Source organism: Falco biarmicus, chromosome 10 (genome assembly GCF_023638135.1).
Source record: "Falco biarmicus isolate bFalBia1 chromosome 10, bFalBia1.pri, whole genome shotgun sequence".
Classification (NCBI taxonomy): Eukaryota; Metazoa; Chordata; class Aves; order Falconiformes; family Falconidae; genus Falco; species Falco biarmicus.
Window position 1 is genome coordinate 31,769,174 of NC_079297.1, and position 22,323 is coordinate 31,791,496.

Consider the following 22,323-nt stretch of genomic DNA (forward strand, 5'->3'; position numbering starts at 1 on the left):
AATGCTCCTGAAGTGCTTTGAGATCCTTGCATGGAATCTCTACACAGCTGCAGAGTATTATTGGTTCTCTTGAATTCTGTGATTGCTGTAAAGCATGACAAATATCATCCTTGTTTATGCACTGCATCTAAACTAACTTTTGCCCCATGTACTTACAGGAAATACAAATTAATAAATCACAAATGATTACTCCTGTTACATTTTTAGAATAAACACATAGTGTGACTTTTATGAAATCAAGAGACAGTAATGCAAGAAAGCGTGGACTTTGCCAGAAGCTAAGGGCTTTAAATCACATAACTGTGGTTCCAAAGTATCATCAACCGAAGCAATTCAACCAACAATCAGAAATGATTTTGAAACAAGTTAAGCAATTTCAGCTTTAAAAAGAAAAACCACCAGCCTTTATGAATCAATGCCTCTGTTAGTTCTTTCTTTTTTTTTTTTTTTTTTAATGGGCATTGTTTGAAAAGAAAGCAAAAACACAATGCTAGACATAAAAGAAAGTGTATTTGATCTTAGCTGCCCAGAGACAACCTGGTTAAACCGTTCTGTCTGACACGGCAGCCTGCAGCACACATCAGATGGGTTGTGATGTCTCTACTTCACAGGCTCTGTCCAGCGTTTAGCATTTACCCTTTTTTGATTGGGTCACCTTTCAAATGCCACAAAATAGGGCAGCAAAAGTCAACAAAAATAAACAGGAAAAACAGAAGAAAGTAACAAACTAATGGACGGGCTTCGGAGATAAAAGTCACTTTGTGAGGGCTGCCTGACTAAGGAGCCCCCTTGCCATTGCTATAGCATCTAATTTGAGTTCTAACTCCAGCAGCAGTTTAAAAAGCTTTCCACTCTAAAGGGCCCCAAGTGCATCATAAAGATAAAGCATTTCAGTAGAAAACAGCCACAAAGACCTCTATTATCTTATCAGTCTTTGGTTACAACAGCTGAACCAATATGACTAAGTTCTGAATGACTTTTTTTCTCCCATTTCTTTTTATAACACTAGAATACTGGAATTTCTTTATTTCATGATCAGTTAGCAATTGTTGATGTTTCCATATGCTACTGTCCAGTCCTTAGTCAATAAAAAGTTTTATAAATGCTTCCATTGTGCTTTGTAGCATCCCAGTGCAGGAGGCAGCACAGCAAACGTCCAGCATGCAAACCACACTGGAGAGCCTCTCTTGTGAAGGTGTGAGATTCCCCCCTGCCTTATGTCTCCAAATTATTCTATGTTTTAAGCTTTGAGCAAGGAAAAATTAATGCCCTATGTCCATAAACAGTAACAGGAATTAATATTAGGACTACTCAAAACATTGTGTAGAGAAAAATCTGTTTGGCAGCTTTAGAAGAAAAAAAAAAAAAAGGCTTAAGTTAGCTATGCTTATGAGAAGGATGAAAACGTTTTACTGACAAACTCAGGATTCATCCTAGTTTCACATACACTAGACCTCAGCTGCTTAAGCAATTGCTTAGGTGGACGCAATAAGAAACTAAGACGATTCACAGAACTCGAGAGTTTCGACACAGCCCTAAGCTTACCATGGGCCAGGCTGCCTTTCCCAGACTAGCCGTATGTGGCAGGTAGCAGAGTGAAAATGGAATTATGTCAGCAAGGTCGTGATGACCCATTTCATTATGGTCACAGGCAGATGACGGAGGGGAGGGGGCAGGGACCCCAGCGGCAGAGCTGCACCTCCCCAGCAAAGCCCCCTCCCCACGCTGCATGGCTGATGGCAGACGGCAGGGTCCTGCACCCACTGCCGCCTAGTTTGGATCATACGAAGGCTTTCATCCAGCACACGCATACACCTGGCCTGACGGGGGGAGAGCACAGGGGTGCAGGAGAGCAATGCAAATCCAGATCTTCCCTGACACCAAGCTGGGACAGAGATCGGCATCCCTGGGTAGAAGTGCCCTCACAGGTCCTCGCTTTACCATTGCACATGGGAGTGCGCACATTCAACTGTTTGACTATTTAAAGTGTTGCACTCCATTGTTTTTTTCCCGTCTCAAAAGAATTTGAAGGCTTTATCCCTCCTTCAGACTTCACAAATCACAGAAAAGTTTATTTTCATTAAGAGCAAATAAGTCACCAGAATGCATACAGGAATCCAGCTGAGAGTTTCCCCCTAAAGCTTTGCCATCAGCTGATGACAACTGAGGCAGGCTCCCCAGCCTCAGCATTCCTCAGCGAACGCTCGTACCTTCGCTTTGCCCCTGCAGACAACCACCTCTGCTGAGACAAGGGTTCTTTTGTGGCCTTTCAAGTTTTTTTGATCTTATGTGGTTTTGTTCTTGTGCTGTTTCTCAGCAATTCTCAAGTGTTTCCCGAGGAACATCTTATATTCAGAAGTTTTCTTCCTTGACTGTTTTTCACATTTCTAATCCAAGCAAACCAATACATTCAAAAGGAAAACACTGCAATGACTGGATCAACATAAATCGTACACATGTTACTACCAAACACCTCCAAAACTGTGAAAGCAGTCTGCTAGGCAAGGGGTTGGATTGAGGAGTGCCTGGTCCGCTCACGGAGCGGCACAATGATATGCTGCACCATTTGTAGGGATGTGGTGAACTCACAGTTGCGTCCTAAAATGTAATCCATGTCAGGAATGCAGGAAAGAATGTGATGTTAGCCAGATCTCCAGCCTCCCCCTCCTCTAAACCAGCATCCAGCAAAAAGCAGAATTCCAACAAATCTCTCTACTTATAAAGACTCCTTGCTTTCTTTCACGCACATGAAAGGGAGAAATCTGAAATAAACCTTGAAGGACTTTAAAAATGTTTAGAGATTTTGTTACTATCTCATACGTACAATTCCACTTTATTATTGTTTGTTATTTAAAAAATGAAAAAAAAACCCAAAACCAAACAACAAAAAATCCCCCAAATTTTAGCTAGTTTGTTAGAATTACTCTCAAATTCCAGAAGGACTTGTCACCTCACATTCTAAATAATACTAGAAGTACATGTTAGGTGTTAATTCAAATACGTATTTACTGTTAGTTCATACATGTGCATGTGGAAGAAAGACGACAATTTTTGGAAAAAGTTATTCGTAGGGTTTTTCAGTAGCAAGTAGAGATTTGGTTATGAATGCTTCAGTGGTTTCAGTAGGTTTAGAAACGCTTCATATATACTCAATACAAGTTGTTCAAACTCTGTGTGGAAAAAATGTGATAATACTGGAAATAAACAGGAAAATACGTATTACACTTTGCAGCTAAAAACTCAGAGCCAACCTGTTCTTGCCTGAGTAGAATATAATGATACAGCAGAGGCCACAGGCTGTGAGTAATCCGTACAGCAATACAAACACTAAAATATGATATAAAGAGAAAGAAAAATGAATATTTTCATTTTTTTAACCGAGAAGACTATAGCCCAGGGCATAGCACACCAAAAAAAAATGAACACGGTGGTGTTATATATAGAGCGCAAAACTTGTATTATTAATATTATTATTGACTCTAATGCTCAATTCCAATGCTTTTAAAGTAAAAAAAAATCACAAACAAGAAAGGAGAAAAGATAGTCCATCCATTTAAGGTACTCGCTCATGACTTGAGAGCACTGAAAAAATTTCCTGACCTTCAGTTTCAGTTTTTCCCCTTTAAATACAGATGAGAGTACTTCCCTAGATCAGGGAGGGGGAAGGGGAGGAGGTAGTGCTGACAATAGGAACAGTAAAGGTTCCAAACTGTGTTTGTGGGCCATATAACAGAAGGAAAGAGTATATTAAGAAATACAGAATCTAAAGGATAAAGGAGGTGTTGGAAGTGAAAAGAACTGATAAACAGAAAGAAAAAAAATCTAATCATCATGTAATTACATCACAGTTCCCCTTCTGTAGAACCACCACACTGAGATGCCAGAAACTGTGCTGATAACGATAGCAGAAATACTTCAGCGTCACATCAGGAATAAACTCTCAGGATTGGAACCTTCTCTGTGCAAACAACCCCACACAGGGTTTTTTTGTGGAAGTTAATATCTTAAGTAAAAATGGTACAAGATGGGTTCACCTTTCTTTATCAGAGGACACAGATTAAGCACAAAAAAACGATCGCAGGCCAATGTTACATCTTCTTCAAGGAGATGAGAAAGTCATAAAAAGGGCTTTAAATGCTGTAACTTTTTGCATTTGCAAGGGCTATACAACTAACTCCAACCCAATAGCCCTATAATGCTTTACGTTCTCACACAGTGAAACAGGGCTAGTCTCATAGGGAAATAGAGATGGCCAAACTTTCTGCTTCTGAAGATGGGACACAAGTATTAAATATCAGAAAAATCAAGCCCTTCAGTAACAATGATGTTTGCAGTGCTTGTGGCTTATTCATTATGCTGAAATTAACAACTGAGCAGGCCTAATTCTCTTTGCATGTTATTTAGACATACATGTGGAACCAGAAACTTCAGTAGAAATACCCTTTATTTACAGTGGTAGGAGAACTGATCCCCAAGTTCCCATAAACAGCAAGTGAAGCCAGTTGTTCACCTTTGCTATTATTCTATCTCTGAACCCGACTCAAAATACAGAGTTTCTTTCATCAGCTCTGGCTGAATTTTGTAATTGTCAGAGGACCGATAACAGACACATCAAATACAAGTCCAAAAAACTTCATCACTGAATATTATGGAGTAACTTTGTTTTTAATGACATTCTATCTCTCGGTTTCGAAAACCCCACTATACTAGGTTTTTAGAAATGTTAGTGAAAAAGCCTAATACATGTACATATTCTATAGCACCATCCTGGGTTTAGATCTGAGGCTGCTTTGTCCTGACGGCATCACTGGTCATACAAAACAGTCCATAGTATTAGAAATTTTAAAAGGACTTACTAAATTCGTAACTCTCTCCATAAGCAGCTTATAGTTTGATGTGAAAGCATAGACATGAAACTAAAACCGAGGTACTTGCACAGAGAAATACTGCCCCACCTTTCACACCAGCTTCAGAGGAATTCCAACACAACGTTTTGTCCTAAACATTATTTTGCCTTCTGGATAATTCTTTTGATATTTTTTTTTTTCTCTTCTGACTCATTAAAATTACTGAATGGAGTTCTGCTGCTCTAATAGCATCCCTATATCTTAATTTAGTTAAGTAATGTTTTAGGTGTTTGAACTCAATGGAAAACCCCTACCCTCCATTTCCAGAAAAGAAGAAAAATATTTGAGTTTTAGATGAACATTTGCACCTGTGCCTTGATGCAGAGGAGTGGATGGCCTGGCAGATGAATGCTAAGCCATCCCTAATGTTCCTATGAAACACTGCAGTACAAGGCGTAAGAAAGATACTCTTTTGTAGCTTCCTCTTTTAGATGTAAAATGATATTTTGTTTCACTTATATACAATCATAGGTAGCGTCTGCTTTGGAATTACAATGTTGAGAGTCACAACTGATGACAGTCTGGAATAAGTAGGATCTTATCAGCCACCATGAAAAGATTAGGAGTCTGCTGAAGAAGATATATAAATGGAGATTTCAGGACTGATTTTGAAATTGCTCCATTTCATTGATTGTTCTTTCATAACAGCGTACAGCTGGATAAAAATCATTTTGTTTCCATATTCAATTTTAACTTTAACAAGTGATTTGTGGGTACCACGATACGCTTAAAAATGAATATTTTTTTTTATTATTATGTAAACATGATACAATTCCAAGTGATCTATACAACTTTTCATTCTTTTTAAACTAGTATTTCTTCCTGTTGTGGTAGGAGTGCAAAAAAGCACGTATTTGGAAGGAAGAGCTCTCTAATTAAAACTTGCATCTCCAGTCACAGGGATGAACTGAATTTCTGCTCTATCTAGTCTTCTAGAAAAAGAATCGTATATGTACATGCATAAAAATGACTGGAAGGAAGCCGAGTCTAGAGGAAGTTACTTTAATATCTCATTTAATGACTATCACCCCTATGAATTAGATTACATTAATTTCCCTATATAACAGGACTCATAGTTACCTGTGATTTCTTTAGCTGATATTTGTCTTTCATTTAAAAATTTAATGATGTAAAAGAAGGTTTTGCTTGTTTGTTCAGTCTTCTCATATTGTCTAAACTATAGATGAACAATGAAAGATGAAAAAGATTCATGTTTTAATTAAGTTTGAACAGCAAGCTACAGAAAAGGAGGTATTGATAGTATTTTTTTCTGCTTTTTGCCATAGTCTTTGCAGAAAAAATGTGAATCTGCTCTTTAAATACTTATGCACAATAACATATATAAATACATACATGGGGGCACGGTAAAGAAAAGCTGACAGCTGATGTCCATACAGCATTTATGTGTACTCCTGCAGTTGCGCATGTGCCAGTCGGGTGCAAGACCATATCATCACTGCATCTTTCCATGGGGCTAACCTAGTTTTAAGGAGGATGATGTGACTCCTTAGAGTGAACCTAAGCATCTGTGTACTAAGAAGGCCTATGAGAACAAGGACAGGAATGAATACTTTTCTCTAGGGGTGCAAGAAGGGAAGAGATCCTTTCCATAGGTGCCACTGCAGCTTTTTAATAAAAAGGCTATTCAATTTACATATTAGGATTCAATTATTGGAGTTCATTTGCCTTAAAGCTAACACTGAGGATCCCACTTCAAAACACTCTAGGAATCTTGCCTCTCTTCCAGTACTCAAAATTGCAGCCCAAATGAATTTCTTCTACTGCATCCAAAATGCACAATATACGCAGGAAAGATGTGCCTCTGTGAAACATACTCTGACTTACGATGTCTTACAGTTACCTTTTATATCCTGTTCAATAAGTTACTTCCATGAGTTTTTAGTTAGTAGTTATTAGCTACACCACTCAGAAGTGTCTAAATGTAAATATGAGGGGTATTAGTACTGTAAGATTTATATACTTTAAATATAAATTTTAATTTTGATCTTAATTACATGTTCATCTTTCATGTCTTACAAATACAAACAAGTATATCAATGAAAAACTTATATTTGCCTCTGAAGATTTTTATTGCCTCTGGTGATAAGTAATGAAGAGGCAAAGTTTATTGCAAAACAAGGACATTAGCATAGCCTGTCTATCACAGAAGCTGTAAAGAAGAAACTTCTTACCTCACTTGAGCAGAGACAATTTAGTCAAAAGCCTTTGATATGTATGGAAAAGCAAAAACATTTTATATATTTAAAATGTGTCCACAGAAGTCAGTTGAAGGATTTACACTTATTTCAGTGGGCTTTGAAACAGGTCCATTGATATGTTCATGAACAATGGCATTAGGTGCTCAAAACTGGCAGCTTGAGGCTTGCAAATCTGAATATTATTTCAAATTTATTTCATAATCAAACAGTTATAAATTGAAAGTGCTACTTATCTGCTACACACTACCTAATAATCTGTAAAACAAATTCAGCAGAGCATATTAATGCTACAAACACGAATTATCTTACGTCTTTTGAAATAACCACAACCTCACTGTATGGGTATGAGAAACAAAAAACAAACAAGTGAACTATGCTTGCTGTTCCCTCAAGGTTTATCTTATAAATAAATAATTAATTAATTTAAAAGAACACATTCCAGAACAAATTAGAATTCCGTGACCAGTTTCTTGTTCTCCTATGAAATACACCACAAAATTATCAGTCAAGTTTTCCAACTGCAGAAAACCCTCTTAATTCACATTAAGCAGCGCACAAAGGAGGTGGCCTACATTTGCAGACCAAAGTTCCACACATATTCTAAGAGTGTTCTGGTATAATTATACTCTAACCACAAGCATGAGTATGTTTATCCAGATGTTTCTTAGAAGCGACTAAAAGTACAGTTGGAAATTTTCTTAATTCAATTTATGTGTATACCTAGTTGATCACAAACCAAAACATTTAACACAGCCCTTCGCTGCAGAATCTGTGGTAATGAAATTCTTCACAGTCCCAAACCAGAGAGTGGTGTCAGGTTATTTTGTTGCCCTTTTATAGGTATCCTACCGCTCAAAAAGTATCACTCGGAATGAAAATGTAAACACCGCCTATTCAAAAAACTTCATATAATTCAATATTCAAAGGCCTGAACTTAGGCACAAATTTAAGCACAGACAAAAGATGATTCAGAATAATTGTTGAAGCACTGGGAGCATGGTGGAAACACACCAAGAGGTTTTGAATTCCATTATAACAGCATTCTAATATATTATAAGTAGATCTTGAACACATGTAAGTCAGTTGCTTACTTTGAGTTTCACATAGGTAATAACTTTAGCACAAAAAGATTTGAACTGCATCCTTACAGCTAACTTCTAACATATGACTATCAATACATTATGTTATCATCATCATTTCAGGGTATCAAAGTAAACACAGTCATAAATGGAAATATTGTTGAAGAACTGCTGAAGGACATGAGGTATTTAGATATAACTTTCCAGAACTCAGTAGCACTTTGGTAACTTTGAAGCACCAAGAACCACATTCACTTACACATTTTCAGCTTCTCCTTGGAGCTCTTCCATTACTGGCTTGATATGTAATAGCAAAGATGAGATTTCCTTGCTGTCGTGTACCTTAAATGTTCTGCATGTGGGGACCTCAGGAGCTTGCAATAAATCTAAGCTTGCAGTAAGCCTTCAGCTATATCATGGACTCAACACACTCAGCAATAAGTCCATATACGATGACCAGCTTGCAGAAGAGGATGAACAAAAACTGATCTTACATGTAAAGCAATCACAGAAAATGCATTTCTAAGGCAACACTCACACACGCTCATTCACATTCATTTCTCTATGCAAAAAAATAAAAATTTTTACTCACTTAAGCACTCAGGATTGTTTTAGGTGTTAATTCAGTGTATATACCTTAAGAGGGGTGACTTTTTCAGTTGCTTAACCCACTGCACAATTCTACTGTAAAAGCCTGGATAGTTATGCAGGCAAAAGCCTTACCTAGCTTACCAACAGACCTGCTAATTCTCACAAAATCATTTAACTATTTCCTATCTTGCTAGCTGTCAGCCAGGAACATTAAACAAATATCACGTATCTTCAGATCACAAACCACAGAAAATAAACCCTTTCAGAACTCCAGTGAAAAATGGCATGTTAGTTTTGGCTTTTTTAAAAAAAATACACACCTCTCAGACATTGTTAAGGTCTGCCACAGAAACAGAGTCTATAATTGTTTCCATTTCGGATAGCAGCCACAGTCTCAGCCCCAGCATCGGTGATGCCAGCTGGTCTGTAGGACCTGACCTTGATCAGCGAGAAGCAGCGTTCCCCTTTTACAGCTCATGCTGCAAACGGTGGAAGCAGGCCTACAGCAAGGAACACACCTCTCCTTTGTGAAGACTATTTCGTTGAAACAAGTTAAACGATGCTATTTTCATCACATAAATCTTCAGGCTTCCCCCACTCCCAAACCCAAACTTTGTATTAATTTCCCTGTGTTTAATGCATTCAAACATTTTACACAGGCCTAGCTGTCATAATGTAAATTTCTGATAGCAGATTCAGTTGACGTGCAATTAACACCTATATTCTGTCACAGGTGATTTGCTACTTATCACCATAGACCTTCTCAGTACTTGTAACTGTAATTCAGGAAAAGTATTTTTCTCAGTGTTCGTTACCACAATACAGATGGAAGGAAGCAGGAAGAAGCAAAGAGAGAGAAAAGCCTTACCTAGCGATGAAGTTAACTAAACTTTGGCTATGTGTGGACACTGAGGATGGTTTTTCCAGGTCAGCGGAGGGAGAATTCTCACTATGGCCCACTCCCAGCCAGTTCTTAGCACCCAGGGCTCATATTTGTCTGATGGTGGGATATGTTATCTCAGGGTATGCAGAGAGACCCAAAGTGCCTTTGTCAATCACTGTTATCTTGAACAGTGGCAGACCGTAACCTGATAGGCTGAAGCGTTTCTTAGAAAAATCCTTACATTTCAGAAGAAGTGGGCACCCATCTCTGGCTGAGCCCTGAGACACACAAAACTGTACTACAGAACCCTTGGGAGTTGAAGAAAATAACAAGATAGAGAAGAGGGTTAATCAATTTCTGAAGTAGGAACCCTCTATTCACTACAGCCCCCAAAAGAAAATCCGCAGCGATCCTGCGACTGATGCAGAATCTCAACAATACATAGAGAAATGGATCCTGGCACTAGAGTAAAGCAGCCAAGGTGAAAAGCAGCTCTTTCAGCTGCAAGTTAAAAGGAAGTCTATGATTCTTAATGAATCTGAAAAAACAAACCACAAAACAGTTATGTCCATTTCACTTTCTTTACCTTCCTTAGTAAACCTGTCTGTATTCCTCTGATGTTACCAATGAAAACTTGAAGTCTCTGTAAGCTTTCCCACCTTTAGAAAAACTTAAATTGCTACAAACGTGCATAAAACGTCTGTATCACTACACTGCCGTTTGAAATCCTGCAACTTGAGTATACCACCTACATTTTCATAGCAGATTTTGTTTTGCTATCTGTAATAAGACTATTCCAGCTTCCAGAGAGAACTACAGTTGTCTAGTAAAAAGTTACATCAATGATCAAACCTCATAACTAAATTTCAAAGTATGGCAAACCTTGTCTGTAAATAATTTTCTAATCTTAGTGACTAGAACTTATTGTGATCTTATTTCAACAGAACGCATTAGGGGCATAAATCAATATACAGTATTTCTAAGTCAAAACAAATGCAAAAGATGTATCTTCACATTTAGTAGTATGTATAAAAATGTCGGAAATGTCAACCACTTAGATACTTTCATATTATCCCTAATTAATACAAATTGCATTTAATTTCACATTTAGTAAAACATATTGCTGCCCAAAATAAGGACTATAATTTTTATCAGCAATTATTATTACTGATGTATCAACACAATTATTTAAATTCAATGTATATAGAGGCAGAATCCACGCAAGCATTTACAGTTTTTGTTCCCTCTGTGCTTCTTTCCTAATTTTTGTGGCTTGGAGCTCCTCCAGATGCTGTCTCTGACTTTGTGGTTTTGTATTTGAGATCCCATCTCCTGATTCATAGCATTCCTTGATTGACAAACAGATTCAGATATGAAAACAGTTACCTGCACATAATCTGCGTCCAACAGCTGCACTGCGAAGTTTTCAATTTGTGGGGAACCTACTGTTTCAGATTTTACCCATTCCTCGGGTCTCTGAGTCAGTGTGTTTACTGGGCTATTCAGTAACTGGTGACATATGTGATCTCCACACTGCAAGCTGCACTTCAGATTCAGACAATTTTCCTTTTTTTCCCTCCCCCTTCATAAACTAAATTATTTAAAAAACAACACAGGGTTTTGTATTTCTAAACTGATGTGCCTCCTAATTGAATGCAGACACTTTCAAACTATTTTCCATTAGAGGCCCACTTTTTTTTCTCATTTTAATGCACAGTATAATACCTTCATTGGTAGATTAAAATTGTTTGACTAGAAGTAAAACCTATTATTATATGCTCTTTTAGCGGTTTTGTCTTGTATAATGTAGGATGAATTATGTAAAACACACCAAACAGGATACTCCACAAGCTGCTACTTGCATGCTGCAAACAATCACAGTTTCACTGAGAGACTGGGACTTAGCATCTTAAAATTCCTGTGGAAATCAAGTGCATTTTAAGCATTGGGTTTGATTATTTAATCAGACAACTTGCATTTTGCCCTGGCTAATTTGGAAGGCTGATAATATTTTACTCATAAAATAATTGTGCACCTGTTGTGATGGAAACCTATTCAAACAAATCTTAATAGACATAAGGATTCATTCCCAACACGAGTGTGTTAGCCCCTCATTATCTACGGGGCAACACATTTTAACCAGCTATCGAGCAGGTCTCAGCGTGATCGTGCGTAACCCTCAAAGAACATTTATGACAACATGACCAACGTTAAACTTTGTTAATTCATATTGATACAGACCAAGGTAAATATTAGGAGATGTGGGGCAACTAAAAGTAATTTAAAGAAAAAAGGTAAAAGAAAATATGCATATAATAACAGGATTTCAGTGTGAGAGCTAATGACAAAGAACCATCTCTGATCAAGCTGCCTGGGTATAAATCTATTAATTTTATTAACATGGAACTTAATAGATACAGTGCATTCATGGAATCAGGATAGGCTATGCCCTTAATAGACTTCTATTTCCTCTATTCAGACAAATTTCCTTTGGAAACTGTTTCAATATAGCGCTCTCAATTTGTTTTAAAATTCAAATACTCATATTCATTGATGAGACTGCATCTTTTCTAGTGTTTTGGAAAATTTTCTCTATTGGCAAATCATGCTGAACAAAAAAAAAAAAAAAAATGAGGAGAGTGGAAAAGAGAGAAATTATTTACTTCAATCTAAAATAAATATTTGGGGGAGAGGCAGAAGTGGAACAGTGAATTGAGACCAATTCACTCTCCAAGGAAGGGGACAGTGTCATGAATGACCTGATTGAAGCAAGGGAATCCCAATTAGCCTGAAATCACTTTAATGCTGGCAGGAGGATGCAAAACCAAGGAGAATTAGCCTAGTTTGGCTAGATCTGCCCTTTGGCAGAAAACTGTCAGGTGTCATTGGTCAGACCTGAGGTGAGGTGACACAGTCAGACAAACAGACCTCTTGAAAAAAATACTGATAGTTAACCTCTTCCAAAGGGTCAGCTTGTTTAGAGAGGACAAGGACAACCCTTCTTGTATTTCTTCTTCTATTCCTTACTGAGCTTAGGCTTTTGAGGCAGTGGCTGTGTCAGGTTGCACATTACGTTCTTGATATTCTCAGTTGCATGCAGGTTTCCCAAATGTGCTTGTACTTAATTTTCCCCGAGTACTAATGCTACGACCGTTAAGTTTTACAGACGACATTTCTGAGCCCCCTCTGGGTCCACCATTTATAATGCTCCCAGTAAGGTATTTTCACATCTCTCAAGAAAAAAAATAATCTGATTGATATCATGAAGATGCTCTCATTACCAGACAACATCCACATATCAAGACCCCACTTCAAGACAGACTCCTTATTCAGAAAGGGAGTTCAAAACCAACCGAGGTGAAAAGAATTGCCACAAAGGTTCTCATTAATCAGTGCCAAAGTCTGATGTTGCTCAGAATAAGAATGTTTTGTGCAAAAATTTTCTTTCCAAATTAACTGATGAGAGCACCCAAAGTGCAGAACAGATTTCCTATAAGGAATAAATCAATATATTTTTACTTTTCAACCTGGAGAAGAGACAACTGAATGTCGTGTAACTGAGAAGGTGAAGAAGGACCAGTCATTCCCTGTCCATTACAATGCAAGATCTAGGGGACACCTACAAGGTATTAGGTTCAAACACACAGCATATTGTTAACTGCTGAGTTTATCCCCACAGACTTGCCAGCTGTCTGTTAGAGGGTTCCAAAGCGATTGGACATGTTCATAGATGGTAATTCTATCAAGGGTCATTAAACCCGAATGTACCACCTCTGAATCAAGAAGCCCATTAATCATACTTTGTGGGAAATTGGAAGAGTATATTGAGGAAATATTACTGTATGTTTACCCCTTCCTCAGACCCTTCCCCACGTTGCTCAGTATCCATAGAGAAAGAACAGTGCAGGACAGTATGTTCTTTATATCGGACACTTAAATTAAAGATTTTCTTGATTGGAAACTCCTGTAACAAAAGACTGATGAAGTACACCTACAGGTTTCCCCAGAATCCAAACCAATCAGAAAATTTCAGTCCTTTCAGTACTGTGCCTACGTGCATCTTTCTAGATAAATGCTTATATTAACTAAATTTGTTGGAATTTGGCTTTATATGTCTACAGCAGCAAAAAGCCAAAAGCAATGAAGCATGATGAAACACAAGAAATGGAGCTTCCACTCTTGTTTCAGCAGTGCAGACTCCTACATGTGCACTTGCTTTTTCATATGAAGTTGCATATTTTTCTTCAGTAGGAGTTTTATTTTGGTAAAGGTAAGAAACTTCACTGGCAACTAAGCTGGGACTTGAGTCAAAAGGAAATTTGCCCCTGACATCCAGTGTCAGTAGAGGCCCTGTGTTCCAAGCAGTGACTGGCTTCTTCAGCACAGAAGCCTTTCAACTGCAGTTAAGGACTCTGTATTTGTTAAAGATAACAATTACTGATATAATGAAAATTGAAAATATATGTACACAATACCAAAACAACCTACCAATAGAAGAAAATGTCACATTTTCAGAATAAAAGTGAAGAAAACAACTTGCAATTTTCTGCTAAAAATATTAAATGGCATTTGAAAATAAACACCTTTTAGTATCATACATTTTCTTGACAGTATTTGTACAGATGAAGAATGAATCAAATTCCAGAGTGCAGTCTTTTCTAATGTGCCAAATAAATGTATTGCTGTTTCAAGTTCCTTATTGTTAGCATCATTATCCTTCTTATTCCTTTTTCTCATGAACAATTGGTAGCACACTATCTGGGACACAGTCCCACAAAACACAGCGTGTAAGTGACCTGTCCCATTGATTTCAGGGTAGTACAGAGTTCATATATTTAGTCCTGAATTGTTAAGCTTAGAAACATACACTGGTGAGGTAAAAAATATATATATATATATGTGACTGCCATAAGTAACAAACTCATTGTGTGCCTGGAAATATACTGCATGCATCCCAGATGATATCATTTATAAAATGTATTCAACAATATGGAAAACCTGATTTATGTGAAAGGTTGATTACAATGTAATTTATAGTTGTGGAGTTTTAAGAACTAGAAACGGCAATAGTCATTAACTTTTAACATTAGAAGCAGGCATGATTGTGATAGCTGCCACTGAAATATGACACTCTGACCAAAGACCAGAGCAACAAAAATATTTACTACTTTTTTTTTTTCTTTGCTCTACATACAGCTTCAATCCTGCCAAGACTTACATGTACAAAGTTTAAATAATATTATTATGTACAGTGAGCGGTCCCATTCGTTTCCACAGAACTACCTTCTGCCTGTACAGTTTGGGGTATGTCTACTTAAATCCAGAATCTGGAGAAAAGTATTTAGTATGAAAAACATCAAGATGACATAAGACCATACAGTTTAATTTAGTACATGCTAGTGGTTAGTCTAACTAATTATATCAGGATCTTAATCACAACAAATAGATACATTGGGGCATGGTAAGTTTTACCAAAATATTTTTATTTTTGAATCCATTACCTTCTTCAAGCAAATCAAACTAAAGAGTATGCAAGCATTAACTGTTGAAAGTGCTTATGAAATAATCAGTCATGCAAAAATGTACCACTTAATTTAGAAGGTCAGATTAGACCTGGAAATGTAGCTTTGGTAACACATTGCACAAAAAGCTAAAGACTTGAGAAATGGCAAAACAAAAATATATCTCTGACCTGGAGAGCTGCAACATAAAGCTAAACATACCACATCATTGGATCATGGTAATAAATACATTATGAGAAACCTTTATTGCCTGTGGTATATTTCTATATTTCTAATCAGGACCAATTTCTTAAGGATTTGGGGAGTAGAGGTTCTGGGTTGCATTGTTTTGTTATGTTTTGTTGGATGCTTTCATTGGTTTCACTAATTGGAACCAGTTGATCCTTTTTCCTGTGTATTGATTTTTTAAATCCTAGCAGTTAACAATGATTCTAATGTATCATAACACTTTAGACCTTAATCATATAGTGGGGCTTTTGCTTGTAGCTTTTGTTTGAGTTTTAATTAAGAAGACCTTATGTCTCAAAGCCCGAGCTGGGTTTTTAATTGCTAGTATGTATATCACACAGACTTCAAAAGAAATAAAATATGTTTATAACAGAGAGCACAAAGGAGAGCTTTGAAATGTCTATAGCCATACAAAGTGACATAATTAAAAACCTCTGAGAGCCTCTGTGATATAAGACTTATATATATTTATTTATACATATTTATAAGGCAGACTGTTATATACCCTTAGACTTCATGAGAATGAGATTTCAGCAATTATACTGAGAAATAATTACTCCAAATCCAGACTACAGTGTTGGTCAGGGCTACAGGAAAACATCAGATTTATTTTCCTCAAAATGGTCTTCACATTTGCTATAGTGCACTAAGAAACACCCGATCTGTGAAGACAAATTTTATAAAATGGAAGCAAAAATAGCATTTAAAATGTTTTGTAAATCATGCATATTCTAAGAAAAAACTTAATTCACTGTAAAAACACAGAAACCATAACTTTCTCAAGGATTCATTCATGCAGAACTCTCTCCAAGACTATTCCAGAAATGGATAGTGTTAAATTACTAGATTCAAACAGTTGTGCCTCACTGTTCTCTTCCAGTCATTAATGCACACACAAAAAAGTGCTCCTAGAAAACACCTCTTTCCATCTCTCCTGTGCTCTAATCCCAGGGACAAATACCATCTTCAATATTGTTTATAGCGTTTCTTACAAGAAGACTATCAAGTGGGTGAAGTTGCTTCGTTTTACTAAATTCAACATATCCTAGGAAACAGGAATGCTGCCTCCCACCGATCCCAATATTGTGAGGCCAATAGATATGTACATGTCACATGAAAGAGGAGGTTCAGGCTTTTTTGAATAAAGTAGCAAATACAAAAAGGGAAGGAATAAGCACAGGAAACATAATGCAAACAGCCTTCTGTATCGGGTAAAGCTAGGGACATCAATCACCATCCTTCCCAAAATAGAGTACACTGTACAAAGACAGCATGTGACATCCAAGTCACAATGCCTATAAATATAGATAGTTCCAGTTGTAAACACCACCAATGGAAGCCAGAGAACTAACCTGCAACACAGTAGCTGGTGACCCAGGAGTCACTCTTCTCTAAGACTGCTAGACCAATTCTGACCCTTTCACGATAACATCATTGCTTAAGTTACTTAAAGACTGACCTTTCTTATTTGATCTTCAAAGACCCTGCATGCTGAGAAAGACCATTGCGGGCTATTTCAGTGGGACAACTGCCTGATGTATGCAAGACTATGCTATTCCAGAGATTTATATTTGGAACAGAAACAGAAAACTTAAAACAGACTCTGTATAGTGATAAATGATGCTACTCTGCCTAGCTGTGGCTGCTGAAGAAAAACTAGATAACTAAGCAACAGAAATACATGCAGCGAGGGAGGGTGAGGACAGAACTCTGTGCACCCAAATATCTGGAAATTTAGAAAATGAAGAAAAAAAAAAAAAAAACCTGCATCATTTTGTTCATTCAAATACACGACAACAAAAGTTAGAATGAAAAGTATTTCCTGATCCTAATTTCTATACAAAAAAAGACACTGCAAAAGCCAGACATAAGCCTAACAAATCGCTTGTATACCTTAAATAAATGTATCTCCATGCAGACACCGGCAAATAGCATACAATCAAATGATTTGCATAGGCAGCTGCGGGGTTTTTTCCAGGTGAGCAGGTCATTTAACTCAGCTCAACTGCTTCATAGACCTTTGAAAATTTGACCTATGTGTTTCATTTATAAACATATCAAATGAACAAGCAGACTTAAATTTTAACCACTGGAATTTGGCTACAAAGCATTCTGCCAAATGCTCCTCTGAGTTTCATGCAACCTCCCTGAAGTCAATGGCTTGTCTGGCTGGAATTCAAGGAAGAATCTGGACCATTATCAATAACTGAAATCATAATAAAGAAACTCCAAAAAAGCAGTTTTACAAATGAAGCACACTGTGCAAGAGTAATTGTGAGCAGGAACAATCCCACTTAGAGAAAAAATTAATGATTCACTGTCTGTTACTTTTGTATTGGCTTCTATTGTTTGCATTAATAGATATGGTTTATAATTATATCTTGATTAACACTATTGTGTTCTAAATATAGAAGGTAAAGCAAGAAAATACCATTTTTATATGTTTCTCTCAGCCAATTATCTTCTCATCTATGCACTTCCCAAACATGAATAGAAACAGTTTGTGTCAGTGGTACAATTTTTTTTCTGCTTTCATCCTTTTTTCTGGCAGTGATTCTCAGCGAACTGCCTTCCCACAACCAAGATGCTAGTCTTTCACTGAGGGGGGAGGGCTGTAGTTGTGCAGACACAGAGGAAGAGTATGTGCTCAGGTTATCCTTAGCAAGAACGCCGCCTTCTCTCTAAAATAAACAACTCCCAGTAACAGTCAGTGCAAAGAGCAGTTCCTCACAGGACCACACCTCACTTTCTTGTAATCAAGATATTTTTTTCCCTAATGACCTCATTTGTTTATTTTTACTGCACCACTTCATGTCTTTAAGTTAGGCTCTCAGTAATATGAGCAGAAAGTCTGCACAAAAGCCAAAAATATCAGCCAGTTAAATAAATTGATCTCAAATCTAATGGAAATTAAGGAAAATTATATTTGACCTCCCAAAGATGACACAGTTTCAAAAGCAGCTCTTTCAGACCTCAGCACGCCCTGCCAGTTACCTAACTGGAAATTCATTCAGCACTGTGAAAATGAACTTCATTGATTTGGAAATCTACCACCCTGAACACTGAAAAGAAAAAAAATTTTTTTTTTTAAGTATGCTTCTTTGACAGATTAAAAATCCTTTCTGGTTGTCCTACTTTGCTTTATTTCCTTCTTGTAATCTGTGTCTCATGCTGCCATGGGCTAGATTGTCGCATTGTTTGTTTTTGTTTTCTTTTTTTCTTTCTGAGATGATTTAAGGCACACAAATGCTAATATGAGTTAAAACCAGGCTATTGGGTTGACAGCGATTTTATCAGCTAGGAGTTACCGGCCTGGAGACTGCAGCCATGCCACTGGCTCACAAGCCCCAAGGAACTAAGTCCCACTGCAGACCGGCCGCTGCCTCTGCTGTGTAACTCTGCACCTTGCTTTCTTCTTCTATAAAATGACACTAATGCCTTTGTCAAGAGGTTTGGATATGGTAAGTATAAAGCACGCCGTAACAGCAACCATCATTTATCTTCTGTGCTTGTGTATGCTGCTCTGTGTTTTTGCCCGTTCATGGAATATGTTACATGCAGGTGCAGTGGCAAAGATTCAGCATTGCATCTTGCTGGAAGTCAACTAGTAGCAGGGAGCAATACTGCAGACGCAAAGACCACTTAAGGAGAGGTTTCTAGGGATGAGACGCAGGAAGTGAGTTGTGGAAACTAGCCGAATGACTGTCAACATGTAAATCTGGTGAGCCTAATCAGGTGATCCCTTTTGTACAGCTAATAGGCTATGCTTCCAGAAAACATAGTTGAATGAGATGAAAATTCTTCCAAGTCTGAGTGAGAATGCTTTGTAGGCAGATGAGAAAAAGGGTAGGAGAAGGAACTCTGTCCATTCATTTTGCAGTGAATATATATACTAAGAAAATAGGAAGAATAACATATATTGAGAAAAACAAACTTTTTCTTCTAATAAATGAAAGCTCATGAAAAAGCTTTTTGTGCCATATAAAAGAATAACGAACATTATCCTGCATTGTTAGAGATCCCCCCTCATTTAATTTTGGTTCACTAACAGCATTCAAGTAGTTACTGTTTAAAGATTAAGTAGTTATATTGTGCAAATAATGGACAAACTTCAATGTTTTCCACACTATGAGAGACAATATGGCTTTAAATAGAATGTGATTTCAAGACATAATTTTGTTGGATTTTGTTCCAGTCAGTTTTAACATGTTCCTGTAAAACTGCATACTATACTTCTGCCATTGACATTACTATAGGATTTCTTAACTGGCTAAAAAATACACATTTTCGTAATTCTACCAAAAAAATATCCAAGATTTTGATCTTGATTCCTCTGAGGGAACCAATTACAGCTTACTTATTAAAAAGGAACAATCTTTCATCTCTACGTGTAATAAAAAAAATTGAACTATCTTAAGTTTCCCTGGTGGAAATACAAAAACCTAAGCATCTATTTTCATCAAATAGTGCCATTCTTTCTTTCTTTCTTTTTTTTTTTTTTGCACTAGTGAAGATTTATTAATATGATGTACATGACGCTCTGTTTCCACATATTTGTAGTTGCAATTTAATAAAATTATACCAATGAAGAGAAAACAATCTAAGGTACGTTGTGTACTCCTCAAACATGCCTTATGACCCCTTCTCACAGCACAAAACCCCCCACCTCTTTAATTTGTTGCTTAATCAATAACACTGAATTTCTTCTCACTGAGAAAATCCATTGAAGAATTGATGGGTGGGGAAAAACACTTCAAGTTTTCTACATAGTACTTAATTGTCAAGACAATTCCACTTTTACTAGACTGCCTGTTCAACAAACCTTGGAAATACTGGGAAGTACTGTCTATATATGCAATAAAACTTGCACTTTTTCCAGCAGGTCCCAAATTTCATCCAAAGCTACTCTTTCTCCACAGGAATAGCATGAACAGAAATATTTATTTTTTTATTTCTCTATTTGGAATCAAGGATTTAGAACAGTAATCACACAATTTCCCCCATTTCTAATCTGAAAGCAGTTTCTACACATAGTTTATGCAACTGGGAAGAAACAGTACCAAGTACTAGTAACTCCACGTTTTCAAGATGTTTCTTCCTTTTCCTCTGGTCACAAAGACATATAGCTAATGTCAGTGAACCAATGTAACTAACCTGGTGTTTGTGATAACATCCTTGATACTGCCTATAACTGATTGTGACATACTCTGATTTATTTATTTGGTGGACACATCCATCACCTCAAATATAAACATAAAAAACAGGATGAGTTGACTAGAAAGAAGAAAGAACCCTCTTGTTATGATTGTTAGTTCTTATTTTTTCTGAACTTTAAAAAAATCCTCAATCCTCCTTTTAAAATATATGCAAACATTTAAAATTTGATCTAGTGAGATACCTTTAATTTCTCCAAGGAGATCGCTTGTGTTTAATTTTTCCATCTTCTCCTTCCAGTCTTTAGAAAGTAGCTTTTCCATGCAGGATGAATCTATTAAAAAAGAAAAACAAGGAAAAAGAAAAAAAATATTACCAAATATTACTGAATTTATTCTCACACATCAGGAAAACAGGTGCCATCTTCATTTTAAAACTGTTCTCCCTGTTCTAGGCGGACCATAGTTTCAAAGGCAAATGAACTTGTAGCTAAACAGAGTTCTTATTTAACTGCATTTTAAATCCAAAGTAATTCCACCAAGGTTAATGGAGTTACTATGGATTTAACAAGGGTCTAATTGAAAGGAAAACTTCGTTCAGGATTTATGCATGCTAACTGCCAATTTACATGCATAGATTGCCAATGTATATACAAATTCTGCCTTTTTCATTTGAGAATGATTGTACACTCGAAATTATACATGAAGATTTAGAAGCTTTTTTTGGAAATTTGGCACACAGTGACATCTGCAACCCATTTTTATACCCATGTCAATGCAAAAGTTATTCATATAATGTCTCCATGGAATTCATAAAAGCACTCTACATGTTGGATGTTCACAGTATCAGAAATTTTCTCACTATAAACAACATGCAATGATTAGAAGACAGACTTTCATAATTTGAAGTTCAGAATATGTTTCAAATCTTTGCCCCAACCTGGGAGGCCTTCCACAGGCAAAACTGCCACTGAAGTCATTATTAGGAGAAAGTAGAAGTAGTCTTACTGTTTGCTATGATCAGACCCCAGTTCCAGGAGAAAATTTGATTTTGGAAGTAATAGACTTCAATAGTGTCTAAAGATTTTTTCAGTTCCTAAATTAAGCTAAGTGGCTCTGAAGCCTAAATTATACATAACCTTCCAGATAAATTACAAAAGGCAACTTTTAAGATGGGAATTCTTACAGTTGATGGGTGATCCAGAGTTTTATGACTTTAAGAACGACAATTCAGATTTATAAACAATTATCAAGAAACCTTCTCACACAACTGAATGCTTATTTTCCCTTCCCAGTTAGTAACAATACAATCTCCATCAAACGTCGTGCATTTACTTTTGTTGGTAGACAGAGTCATCAGCAGTGTCTACGCTAAACTCCTTGGAAACCCTTCATCCCAGTTTAGCGAGATATCAAAAACATTATTTAAACACAAATCTGTTCCTGAAATTAATCTTTGCAAATGAATCGTATTTGTTCTAAGACCATGTCCCACTCTGGGTGCTGCTGAGCAGGTTGTTTCCTAGTGCATACGCCGGGAACAGCCAGGCACCTCAGCCGCCAGGAGCTCCCAGAGCCAGCTGCTGTTTGTCTTAGGAGGAGATCAATTTACACAATACTTTCTAAATAACTAATAACGTTCCAAATTTTGACAACTTTTGCACTGATCCCACTCCGGTCACTTCCAAATTAACACCAGAGTGTACATGGTCCAGAATTCAGCCCAACATATCTTCTGCTA

The 22,323-nt window shown here is 36.9% G+C and overlaps 1 protein-coding gene across 12 annotated transcripts in view; it reads right to left on the minus strand.

The window, feature by feature from the left end:
• Nucleotides 1-22,323, minus strand: part of SOX6 (SRY-box transcription factor 6) — a 375,871-nt gene that overhangs the window by 155,567 nt on the left and 197,981 nt on the right. For 10 of the 12 annotated variants that reach the window (XM_056354363.1, XM_056354364.1, XM_056354356.1 and 7 more), the window contains one exon: nt 20,828-20,917. The exons of the other annotated variants lie outside the window; for them this stretch is intronic. In XM_056354363.1, coding sequence (XP_056210338.1) covers nt 20,828-20,917 — 90 coding nt within the window. The remainder of the gene's footprint in view (nt 1-20,827; nt 20,918-22,323) is intronic. 12 annotated transcript variants of the gene reach the window in all.